This window comes from Archocentrus centrarchus, chromosome 20 (assembly GCF_007364275.1).
Source record: "Archocentrus centrarchus isolate MPI-CPG fArcCen1 chromosome 20, fArcCen1, whole genome shotgun sequence".
NCBI classification, from domain to species: domain Eukaryota; kingdom Metazoa; phylum Chordata; class Actinopteri; order Cichliformes; family Cichlidae; genus Archocentrus; species Archocentrus centrarchus.
Genome location: NC_044365.1, coordinates 22,009,098 through 22,021,726, shown reverse-complemented (window position 1 = coordinate 22,021,726; position 12,629 = coordinate 22,009,098). Strand labels below are relative to the sequence as shown.

General features: G+C 42.2%; 1 protein-coding gene across 5 annotated transcripts in view; it reads left to right on the top strand.

Moving 5' to 3' along the window:
* Positions 1–12,629, top strand: part of smarcd3b (SWI/SNF related BAF chromatin remodeling complex subunit D3b) — a 57,712-nt gene that overhangs the window by 18,933 nt on the left and 26,150 nt on the right. For all 5 annotated transcript variants that reach the window (XM_030756687.1, XM_030756686.1, XM_030756688.1 and 2 more), the window contains exon 2: positions 11,902–12,131. In XM_030756687.1, the coding sequence (XP_030612547.1) occupies positions 11,902–12,131 (230 nt within the window). The remainder of the gene's footprint in view (positions 1–11,901; positions 12,132–12,629) is intronic.

The following is a 12,629-nucleotide window of genomic DNA, read 5'->3' as shown; positions in this document are numbered from 1 at the left end:
TCGCTGACACCGGCTAACAGCAGCTAACAGCGGCAAAAACAACAACGCTAACCAACAGAAAAGTTGAGGATGTCCTCAACAACTCACCTCAGTATCGCTGTCATCTGACAGAAGTGAGCTTCACTGACCCATTGATCCATGTTGGACTCCTTTCACAAAGTTAAAATGAATAATAATGCCTGCTTAATTTTTATTGGATGCATAATTTGCGAATTGATAGCTAGAGCATGACCGAGGACCCAGGATCCCTTGAAATGTGTAGAATCTTATATTGAAAATGGGAGGTGATGGGGTTACTGCTGGTTAACTGTGAAGCAATGTGTTTAGCAAAATGCACCACTCTCTGCTCATTTCTGATGCTACTCTGCTGCAGACACTGGTGAGACTGTTTTAAAGAGTCAGTCAGAGCTGCTCTGCTGGACAGACTATATGATGGCACCATTTCTGACCACTTCTTTCTTTTAATTCTGGACTTTGGTGCACCCTGTGTGCCCTTCACATGGGTCTAGTATTACCTGGAGGCCTATAGTGATTTGTAGTAATTGTGGAGGTTGTCTGTGATGTTAGAAGAGGTGGACTGCTTGTCCTCAGACACAGATGCGGGGGGTGGTTACTTGATAATACAAGACCAACACCACTAGAGCTCCTCCATCAGCTGCCTGCTTATAGGTAAAGCTAAGCAAAAGTGCTTTCAGCTCCTTAAAGATGAGCCGGGTTCCCATCATCATAAATATCCGTGTCATCCTGCTGAACTGAATCTCACCTCTTCCAAAGCCTCAAGTACACTGGGAAGGTCAAAATGACTCGATAACACGTGTTTGTGAAACCTTTAATGCCTTTGGATACCGCAACCTGTTTTACCGAGTCCTGGTTTTAGACTTGACTCCATTTTAATCAGGGCCGTGTCAGGCTTAGTGACACCGGCTAGATTTATACACTGAAACAAGATGAGGTATTGTCTTTTTGACAGGAGCGGTCATTAGAGGGGCTTCTGAGCCGAAGCCCTGCACCCAGAGACCGACTTTAGGAAACAATGGACCAGGTGATTGATGAGCCAGATGAATGTGTCCTCTCAACAGACCAATTAACCTTGATGAGGCTCTGGCTGCTCCAAGCCAAATATTTCCCTCGGCTTATTTTCTCCCATGCCTGCCTCTCCTCGCTCCTCTTCCCTGCTCTTTCTCTCCCCCCACATTATGAGATGGAAAAGTCTTGTTATAATACTTGTGGCAGGTTCCTCAATGTGTATACTGCAGAATGGAGAAATATTTACACTACGGGATTTTTAGGGGGGGTTGGTGATTCGGCACAGTTTGTGAGCTTGTGGCGAGCGGTGACGTTCCCTTTCCTTTCATGGTCGAATAAAGCAAAGACACACGTGTGCAGATGGATTTACATACAAAAACACACACAAATACCGTGGATACAGCCATAGCTGTGGTTCCTGAAGGTCACAGCGGCAGCCTTTGGCTGAGCTTTGGTTTGAGGACTGATGGGTGGGCTGAAGTCTCTTCCTCCCTCTCTCTCATTATCTTCCTCACCTCCCCCTGCTATGTGACCTCTGTGGTTCGTGTGCGCAGAGGTCAGCGATGAAGTCTTCCAGCGCTCTCCGTGGGAAACCCCGATAAGCCAAAAACACAATGTGACGCACTGTAGCTCGGGGGTCGTGAATTCAGAGCGTGTTTGCTCAAGTGGATGTAAACTTCACTTTCTCTCGCAGCTGGATCGCCTTTATTGCTCCCTTCAAGGAATCACTCGTAGAAACTTACACAAATAAATGTATAAGCTCAGTTACCTCAAGTGGAGCACGAGTGGGATTTGGCTTAGACAGAATGGGTTGCGAGATACCGGCCTGCTTCGGCTCCGATGCAGCGGAGGTGAAAGTAATTTCGTCTGTGGCGCCACGGCATTGAAAAGCAAAATAAAAAACATCACATTCAACAACCACTTGACTTTCCAAACACAATGTCCAGGTTAACCCAAGTAAAAATCCACAGACCTTGGTTTTCACTGAAATTTCTCTCTACTAAAGAAATAAAAACTATCCAAAAAGTTTTATATGTTTTTTTTTTTCAGCATACTGGCTGAAAAGCTCCTTTCGCCTTGGTTGCATTCACTGGGGATTAATATCTGAAAAATCTCAGCATATAAAACCATTTGCATGGTTGGAAACCTCGAAAAATGAGCGAGCGCATGTGTCGTTGCAGTTTTGGTGAGTTGACCCTTTAGGTTAAGAGAGGTCGAGCACCCCGTTTCAGAAACCTCTTAAAATCTTCAGTAACCGTATAAGTCGAGAGTGCCATTTTGAAAAGTCTTGTTACAACTGAAAACTGCTGGTGGATAAAATAACCAGTTAGTCTGTCTCAACTGAAAGAGGCTACCATTGGCTGCTCCCTTATGCACAGCAGAGGTCAGCACAGCTGGAACCTCCCCATGTTTGATTTTGCATTTTTTTTTTTTTTTTACATCAGATGCCCTTCCTGACGCAACCCCAAAGGGATCTGTGTCTCCTCCCGGGATCGAACTGGGGCTCTTTCACTTGTTAGGGGAATGTGTAAACTACTACACTATGCAGTGAGTCTGTCTTGACTAATCCAGCTGATTTAAAATCTGACAAATAAGCCTGCCCCAACACATCGATTGAGTCAAGTATAATGTTGCTTTATGTAACAAAAAAACATTCTGACGATTGATTCTCATGATGGAGATGATAAAAAAATAGCTGCTACAGTATTGTGTCATGAAGGGCATTTAAGTGACCTCTTTCATGATTCGGTGTCTGCTTTTAACCCTGTGGGGTCTAAGTTAAAGCCCTATAAAGCCTTAACTATTAAATAATTATGAGAAGATTCTAATTTTTGGAAACTGGAGTTTTTATTGAACCTTCTGACAAATAAAAAAAAATATGCATTTGCATATGTGAGTTTTAATTTGTATCAGTTTTGCTACATCTGGCATTTGGGAAATCAAGTTAACAAAGACATAATTGATAAATTTAGGGTTTGAGGTCGCCTTCAGTGGCATCAGAGGGGTTATGGTACCAAAATAGCTGAAGATATTTCACACTGAAGCCATTTTACTCTGGACACGAACCCTCTGTCACCCACTAACATCTGGCGTTTGGCTTCAAATGGAAAGGGTACAATCGGCTTTCATTCCCGGGTCAAATGACTGTGCAGTTGTCACAGGTATCGTGTCTGGTCTGACCTTTTCCAGGGATGCAACAACCTCTGCAACTCGTTGTCGCCTCAGCCACAGGCGAGCATCATTCAGGAGAGCCTAAAGAGACTAAAGTGAAAGATTTTTAATCCTCAAGCTAAAAACTGCTAAAACTGCTCAGCGGAAACAATTTAACTTCTTACTTTCTGACTGTATTCTTCCTTCGCCTCCCCTCCATCTGCCTTGGTCCTCTGAAACCATTAAAATACTTGAGAGCAGCGCAACAACAGTAACTACAGCACCGAAGAAAGGCCTGATAACCATCCGCGGTGAGCCAATCAAACACACGATGGAGATAAGATAGCCGGGGAGGAAGACAAATGTGATCAAACGTGTCACTTCATGTAAACACCAGACTGTAAACACAGTTTTAGCAGCTGACCTGAAATCTTCAAACAGACTAATGACAGTCTGAACGGCATAAAATGAGAGCATTTAAACACAGCCACTCTCGCTGTCCTCCACGCCGCTTCCTGCTGTTCGACATCATGTGCGACACACCGGGATAAACAAAACAAAAAGCAAGCAGGTGAGCTCAAAAACCTGCGTATGCTCTTTAATTTGGGTGCAGAAAAGTTTGATATCACAGAAAAACTGCCTCTCTGGATCATCTTCTACCGTATCTCTTATGTCTTCTTTGACTAAAACTGCTGTGATTGGTCTATTATCAGTTTGTCGTGTGACAAATCCAATCGTATACTCAGATAAGTACATTTTTAAGCAATAATGTCAAATTATTATTATTTCTAGCCTCTCATATTTTGATGATTTTTCCTCTTCGTACTTTTGGGTTTCGCGCAGACAAAACAAGAATAGTTGAAGACGCCTTCTGCTGGCATTTTCTGACAGATTCAGACAAAACAATTCATCGATTTAACTGAGAGAAAAAATGATTAAGAGAGTTTTTTTTTTTTTTTTTTGGATAAATGTGTTTGCAAAATGACTAAATGAAAAAAAGAAAACGTGTTAGATGCTGAAACTAAAACATAGTTAATGAATTCCTGTTTATTTGCCTTTAGAAATAAAGATTTTAAATCTAAAACTGTCAGAATGACAGTTAGGATGGTGCCTCGAAATATAAGCAGCACAAAAACAAGAAGTATGGATTGATTGATTTTTATTTATTATTTTTTGTCACAGTGAGGGGAAGATCTCCTAAAACAAGTCTTAAGGAAGCAGCCTCATCCTCAATTTTTAGCAGATTTCAGAGCTCCAATCGAAGCCTTTGAGGGACCGCGCATGTAACAACCCACAGATTCGTATGTTTAGTATGGTGTGGGATAAGTTTGGCCTCTTCAAATCCCTCCAGCTTTCCCAGAGATGCCAACACACTTCTCAGATATCCATCCACATGGCAGATTCGATTGCTGGCTGGCTGGCTGGCAGAGCTCCGGGCAGAGTGCTGGAGTCAGTTCAGCAGGTCAGATTATAGAGTACTGTTCATTCTGTGTGTGTGTGAGTGTGAGTGTGTGCGTGTACATTATCCGGCGATGGTTTTCCGTATCTGTTATCTAGATGTCTCACATTCTCTAGACAGAGTTGTAGCAGCAACAGCAGCAGCTCTGTCTGTCTGTTTGTCTGGGTGGGTGGCTGCTGATGCCTGTTTGGGTGTTATTTTCCAGCTTAGCTAGGAAGTGGAAGAAGGACCTCTCTCTTAAGACTCCAAGAGGTAACAGCTTTTGAGCAGGAGGCCCCTACCATATGTTGTTTTATCCTCAGACCCTTCTCAGTTGCTCTGACCCCCCGCATCCCCTCCCCCTCTGCGGCCGGAGTGACAGCAGCGTCTGCTCGGGCGTCTTATCACAGGATCTCAGCTCGATCACCATTTCAAAGGGCACACAATACGTCAGGAAAATAATATTCCATAGTCAGTCTGGAGTTATTAAAGCTCCCTATGAATACAAGCTTTTTAATTGTGTCCTCCCTGCTGTTTACTACCTCCATTCTCTGTTTTTTTTTTTTTTTTTCTTTTTTCTGTGTTTGTGAAAAGTCTAAAGATCACTTCAGACCTGCGTATGTGCGTACGCGCAGTAATCTGCATTTAGAGATGACAAATGTAAGAAAAAATGCGAGCATACGTGAGGTTATGAAACCCCTGATCTGTATCCTTCAGCTGTCCTCCTCCTCCAACATTTACCCGCTATGTTACCAAATGTAGCTGCAGTTTCTGCGCTCAGACTTCTTTTTTTTTTTTTTTCTTTCAGCAGGAGAAATTGGGCTCACACTTTCACAGCTCTGCACATGCAGCAAGGTTTAGATGAACATGATTATCACAGAGATTTTTTTTTGTAACCGCACAAAGAATAATTTAATTAAAGCAAAAAAAAGAGAGAAAAGATCTGTTTTGTTCTCTGTAAATGTTTTGACGTTTGCTGTAATGAAATGCACTCAGTAATGAGGAACATATTCAACACCATATAGATGCTTTTTTAATTTTTTTTTTAATAAGAGGAAGGTGGAGAAGAAAACACTTGCAGCATATTTCAAAATATCCCGTGTTTTCCAAAATAAAAATGTTTTTTTGTTTTTTGGATCAATTGGCGCGCACACTGTGAGTAGCTTTATTCAAGGCAATGCAGCTTTATTTATAGAGCACATTTCATTACGTGGAAACTCACTCTGCTTTACATTTAAAGTCAGTAAATATGTACTTTATAAGTATATTTTCACTTGCCACTTTTTTAGGTATGCCTACTTGTTAACAATGACATGGCAGCAACTAAGTGCATTTTAGCATGTAGATATGGTCAACGTGACCATATCCATATCCTCAAAATGAGCATCAGAATAAGGAAGAAAGGTGATTTAAGTGCCAGACAGGCGGGTCTCATCTACTGGGATTTTCCCACACAGCCACCTCTTGGATTTACAGAGAATGGCCAACAAGCGGCAGCTCTCCAGGTGAAAATGCCTTCATGATGGCAGAGGTCACAGGAGAATGGCTAGACTGCGCTGAGCTGATAGGAAGGCAACACTCAACTATCCACTTGCTTCAACCATGGTATGCAGAAGACCATACCTTAAAGCAGATGGGCTACAGCAGCAGAAGACCACACCGGGTGCCACTCCTGTCAACAGGAAGCTGAAGATACATTTTGCAAGGGCTCATCAAAGTTGGACAGCAGAAGATTCGAAGAACGTTGTTGGTCTGATGAGTCTCGAGCTCTGCTGCGACATTCGGATGGCGGGATCAAAATTTGGTGTAAACAGCATGAAAGCATGGATCCATTATTATGGTCTGGCGGTGGTGTAATGGTGTGGGGGATATATTCTTGGCACACTTTTGGCCCCAGCATCATTAAAACACCACAGCCTGCCTGAGTGTTGTTGCTGACCATCTCCGTCTCTTTATGATCTCCTGATAGCTTCTGATATGCAACCAGGGGCGGTTCTAGGGGCGGGGCCACAGGGGCATTAGCCCCATCTGAAATCTGATTGGCCCCCTGAGGTGCCCCTGTCCTGTCACTCATCTGTCCTTTGTCCGAGAGCGAGGATCAAATTATAGGTGGATGCAATTCCATGCCGAAACACCAGTAGCGGTAATGAGCCAAATAGGAATGTCCAGCGTGAATAAAGCTTACGGAAGAAAAAGAAGATTTGAACGATCTCGCAGAGAAAGTTTTTTAACTGACAGCCGATGCCAGTCCACATTTTGAGGAGTTTGTTGGTAATAAGTCATAAATCCCTTTTTACTCACAGCTGTCATACAGCGTAAGTCTGACAAACATTAATTTAAGAAGCAAAGTTAGTTAAGAGTAATGTTAACTGAGGCCCTACTTGTGTTTGGACATGAATGTTAGGATTTCACTAATTCATGTAACCCGAATTCATGTACTTCTTTGTAATTTGCATTTGTGTGTTAAGATTAACTATAATGTTTGGCAGTGATAGAGAAGAATATGAAAAGAAAGGGTCAGTCTCAGGCGGGAATTCAGCAGTTTTTGAGCAAAAGAGTGAGTCTGCCAGCTGAAAATGAGCAGGGTGAGAGGAGGGAGAGAGCAGCAGAACACAGCAGACCAGAGGCTGGTCAGGAGCAGGGCACCTCCAGTCCCTCTTCATCAGGTCAGAAATCATTTAGGGAGAGCAACAACAGTCAATGCTGTAATTTATGAAATGTCTGATATTGTTACTTAGTGAAATGACACATAAGTTCACTGAATTCTTACACCTCATGGTGATAAGATTTACCATAACTTAAATGTAATGGCTTTAATTTTTATTGGTCCATATATCACCACATCTACCACAAATACTTGGCCCCTCTATGAATACTGTGGCCCCTTGATGGCCCCATACTCAGAAAAATCCTAGATCCGCCACTGTATGCAACCGTCAAATCTGCAGCACCTGTGTCATGCTATCATGTCAGTATGGACCGAAGTCATTGAGGAATGTTTCCAGCACCTTGTTGAATCTGTGCCATGAAGAATTAAGACAGTTATGAAGGAAAACGTGGGCCCAGCCTCAGACTAGCAAGGTGTGCCTAATAAAGTGTCCAGTGAGTGTGTATTTTAAGCACAGAGTGCATGAGGGAGATATTTTACTTTTTTACTCCTCTGCATTTATTTGACTGCTACTTGCTGATTAAGATTTTCACATATAAAACTTGATGAACTAGTCAGCCTGTTAGAGGAAGAATATTACACACACACACACACACACACACACACACACACACACACACACACACACACACACACACACACACCCCGGGGCTTCATGAGTGAGGTGATGATTTAATTAAATGTAGAAGTAGTGTGAAAAAAAGAGCTTAATGTAAACACAATATCAACAGGGGATGAGGGGTTTATTAATAACATTAATTTGAATTTTTCATGTTGTAGGCTTTGTGGTGTAAAAAATGTCAACATTGTGAGTGCAGTATTATTACAAAGAGCACACAGAAGATTATTTTTAGTCAAATTGTAAAGTGGTGTCCTTCATACCGGGACTTCAGTGAGATGATGGAGGGGTGGGTGGGTGGGGGTGGGGGTGGGGGGGTCATAGTGTAGAGAGAGGGTTTAAAGAATTTTTCAGAAGAGTAAAGAAAGTGTAAACTTTCTGAAGGGAGGAATCCAATTCAAAAAAAAAAAAAGGGTGAACTGAACCTTTACCATCCCTTATCAGAAATCATCTGTAAAGGTCCTGCTCCTTATTATTACAACTGAAAAGTTCATGCCCAACATTTGACACTTTGTCAAGTATAAGAGTTGAATATTATTTAAAGGTCAGTGCAGTAGCATCAGCAAACTTATTTACTCTGTTTTCCCTAAACAAACAAAAAAATCATATTCGTTCAACTTAGGTTTACTTCATAGTTTTTGGCCTCACATGTAGATAACCACTGTGTTAAAGGGTTCTCATGAATAGGAGGAAATGCATTATTAACATCAGAACTTTAGTTGTAATCCAACTGAAAATAAATTCAAAATAAAGAAAGAAAAGTGAACTGAGAGAAACACCCCGCAGCCTGGTGCGGATTGAAACTGGACTTTCAGCGAGTGATGAAAGTAAAGTGAAGCAGCGTGGCACAGCAGTCATTTTATCTCAATGATCTTGTTGTAAAATTAAAATAAAGTGGTGAGCAGTAAAAGTTGTGTTAGCGTTTGTACACGGGCCTCGATGCTGTCGATGTGCTATCAAAAGGTTTTGTGAAAAGCAAAGAAATGAATATAAAGGGTGACACTACAAAATGTTCTCAGCCGTGGGAGCTGCTTTGGTTTAGATTTAGTCCCACTGGTCAGTCAACGCAGCCACACCCCAAACTCTGATATCCATAAAACACTTCAACCCCATTCAGAGTTCTTATGAAGAGAGGGCTATCCATGGAGGGCAAAACTGGTTTGTGTACCTGACCTTCCTCTTGCTCCTACTTCCTTTAAGGGTCACCTCAGCAGGCCATCTGCCTCCATCTCACCCTATCCTCTGGTGTTCTCCTCTGTCACACCAACCCTCTGCATGTCCTCCTTCACTACATCCATGAACCTTCTCCCTGGTCTTCCTCTTTTCCTCCTGTCTGGCAGCTCCATATTCTCACATGCCTTCCTCCTCTTTCTCTGTCTTTGCCCAGCAGTAGCACAGTTTTCCACTAGTACTAGTCCATTGGCTTGTGGCCCTGCTGTGACGCTAAACATGGTTTTTAAAACTAAAAAGCTGCATTTTAACATTGGAGCCTATGGGAATTGACTCCCTTTTGGAGCCAGGGGAACTCCAGAACTCCAGATTTTGCCATTTCTGCATTGGGTTTTGTTCATGCACATAAATAAAAAGCAGATAAAATAATAATAATGATGAAATACAAAATTAAATAATAATCAGAAAGATTAAGAAATGCGTCTCCCAGCTGAGCAGTTGCATTAAAATGCTCCTGCTGTGTTAATGCGATATCTTCCATTCCAGCGTCAGTATTACTCTTCTGTTCTTCCTCTCTGAGTTAAATTAATTGAATTTTAATTAGAGGACCAATTATTCTCAGTGGACGTGTTCTGGTGGAGTCCTTCACAGACAGTCGGAGGTCTGAGCTACGGATGAAGTCAGGCGTTTCTTTTCTTTTTCTTTTTTTTTTTTTAATTTTCGCCCTGTTTGGTTTCAGACAATAAACTGAGGCGGGAGGCAGCTGTTGCCATGGGAGTGACAGGCACAGGTGAGAGTTCCCCAGTTGTTCCCAGGCGTCAGAACGGGAGTGCAGGCTCCGACATTGCTCGCATTGTTTTGGAGACAGCCGTGTGTGTTAGCGCTTCAGTGTGCGTGTGACAGAGTTTGAGTGCTGTGAAAAAAAAAACAAAAAAAACCCTCTGTGCATTCTCATTTCCAGCTGCCAAACCTGATTTTTGTTTAGAGAAGAGAATAAAACAAGATATTGGTGATTGTTCTGGTGCAGTTGCTCTTGCTTCTGTTTTTTCTGGAAATTAGAGGTAGTATTGGATTTTTTCTTTTTTTTTTTTAGGTGGGCCTGGTCTGTTTTCATCTTATATTTCTGACACTCACAGCCACTTTATTGGGTATACCTGCTCAGCTGCTCATTAATGCAAACATCTAATTAGCCAATTGCATGGCAACAACAGTGCATTTAGGCATGCAGATGTGGTCAAGACAGCCTGCTGGACTTCAAACTGAGCATATTCTTAATATGCTAATCACAGGAGCACAGCCCCACCTTCAAATCTTCTGTTTGCAAAGTGCACCCAAAGCCTTGAATAATCAGGCCCCACCTTATCTTTAAGACCTCATAGTACCGTATCACCCCAATAGAGCATGTCACTCTCAGACTGCTGGCTTACTTGTTGTTCCTAGGATACTTAAGAGTAGAATGGGAGGCTGAGCCTTCAGCTTTCAGGCCGCTCTTCTGTGTAACCAACTCCCAATTTGGATTCTGGAGACAGACCCTCTCTACTTTTAAGATTAAGCATAAAACGTACTTAAAATTTTTTTTTTTTAATCAAGCTTATAGTTAGGGCTGGATTAGGACACCCTGAACCATCCCTTAGTTATGCTGTCATAGACCTAGGCTGCTGGGGGGGGGGGTCCCATGATGAACTGAGTGTTTCATTCACCTTGTTTCACCCTGTTTTTACACCACTCTGCATTATTAATCTCTGACTCTCTTACACAGCATGTATTTTGTCCTGTCTCCCTCCCCTCACCCCCAACTGGTCGCAGCAGATGACCCCCCCTCCCTGAGCCTGGTTCTGCTGGAGGTTTCTTCCTGTTAAAAGGGAGTTTTTTTCTTCCCACTGTCACCAAGTTCTTGCTCATAGGGGGTCGTTTTGACTGTTGGGTTTTCTCTGTAATTATTGCAGGGTCTTTACCTTACAATATAATGCGCCTTGAGGCGACTGTTGTGTTTTGGTGCTATATAAATAAAATAAAATTGAATTGAATCAGAAGAAAGTTGGCTCATAGAGAGGGGAGCTCTGACAGAGGATGAACAGATGGGCTGCACCAAGGTCCAGTGCAAGATAAATACGGATTATTTTGAACTATAAGTCATGCAAAGCTACTCTACTAGAGTCTAATAATAAGCATAACCTGTTATGCATAATGAGCATAACAGGTCCTCTTTATTATAACAATAATCATAATAATATAATTAATTTGTGGGTGGCTTTCAAGACACTTAAGGTCACCCTACAGAGTAAAAATAAAATACAGAACAACAAAAGGTGAATGATGTGTGTTTATGTGACATTTTTAGTGCTGCATATTTCCTGTTACTGTCTAACAAATCCAATATTAGACAGTGCTCCAATTAAAGCTTCACAGTTTGATCTTCGTGTTTGCTGCCCAGGACGGAAACACAAACAGAAATTGTGCAAGCTGACGTCACTAAATTGCGTAAAAGCTGCTGCTGTTTGATTGCTAAAAGGTTATCAAACACAAGTCAAAATTCTGTGAGTGTGCTGTTTGTGTTTTGGCGCGTCAGGTCTGTGGCATCTGGATTAGAAGCTGATGTGAAGCTCTTTGTCAGAGCTCTCATTCGTGATTTTTGTCAGGTGTGGTCACAGAAGAAAATGCCCCCCACTCTGCCTCGAATCAAACATGAGGAAAAACATAAAAGTTACAGTGATGTCTTTGTTGTATTTTTAGAAAGACTCATTTGTGTTTATAACTGATAACAAAACAAGTCCAGAATATTAACAAATTAACATATATATTCTCCATCTCTTCCTTCTTTCCTTCCAGCGTCCTGGCATGCCGTCTGGAGCGAGGATGCCCCACCAGGGAGCTCCCATGGGCCCCCCCGGCCCACCGTACGGAGGGAGCCCGGCGGTGCGACCCGGCCTGCCCTCTCCGGTGATGGAGCCCAGTCGTAAGAGGCCTGCCCCCTCCCAGCAGGTCCAGCAGCAGCAGCAGCAGCAACAGCAGCAGCAGCAGCAGCAACAGCAGCAGGCTGTCCAGAACCGTGCCAGAAAGTGAGTCTGAATCCAAGTGACCTACAACTCTTGCCAAAAACACTGCATGGTGTGCATACAGCGACCCTTTGTGTGTCCGCTTTTGTGTGCTCCATGAGCTCAACAGTGGCTGTGGTTACACTTTCATCTGGATGAACATAAAATATGAGGAAAGCTGATTCTTTTCAGTTTTTGATAATAATCAAAATATATGTTAGGCATGAGAAGGACATTAAATACAGTTCACTTGAGATTCTGGTGGTCAAACTGGTGCTGAAACATCAGCATCATTCTGGGAGCAGAATCAAGATATCTGAAACGTAGTTCTATATTTTTTTATTATTATTCCATGTACTTTCTAATTGTTCTGAATAATATGTAATATACTCATAATTGATATTTTATTTTAAATTAATTATCATTGCATATCATTCTTTTTACACTGCAGTCACATTAGAGAAAACAGTGGTTGGAGAGTGCGGCACAATCACAATTGCTGACACTGTGTTCAATGAACTT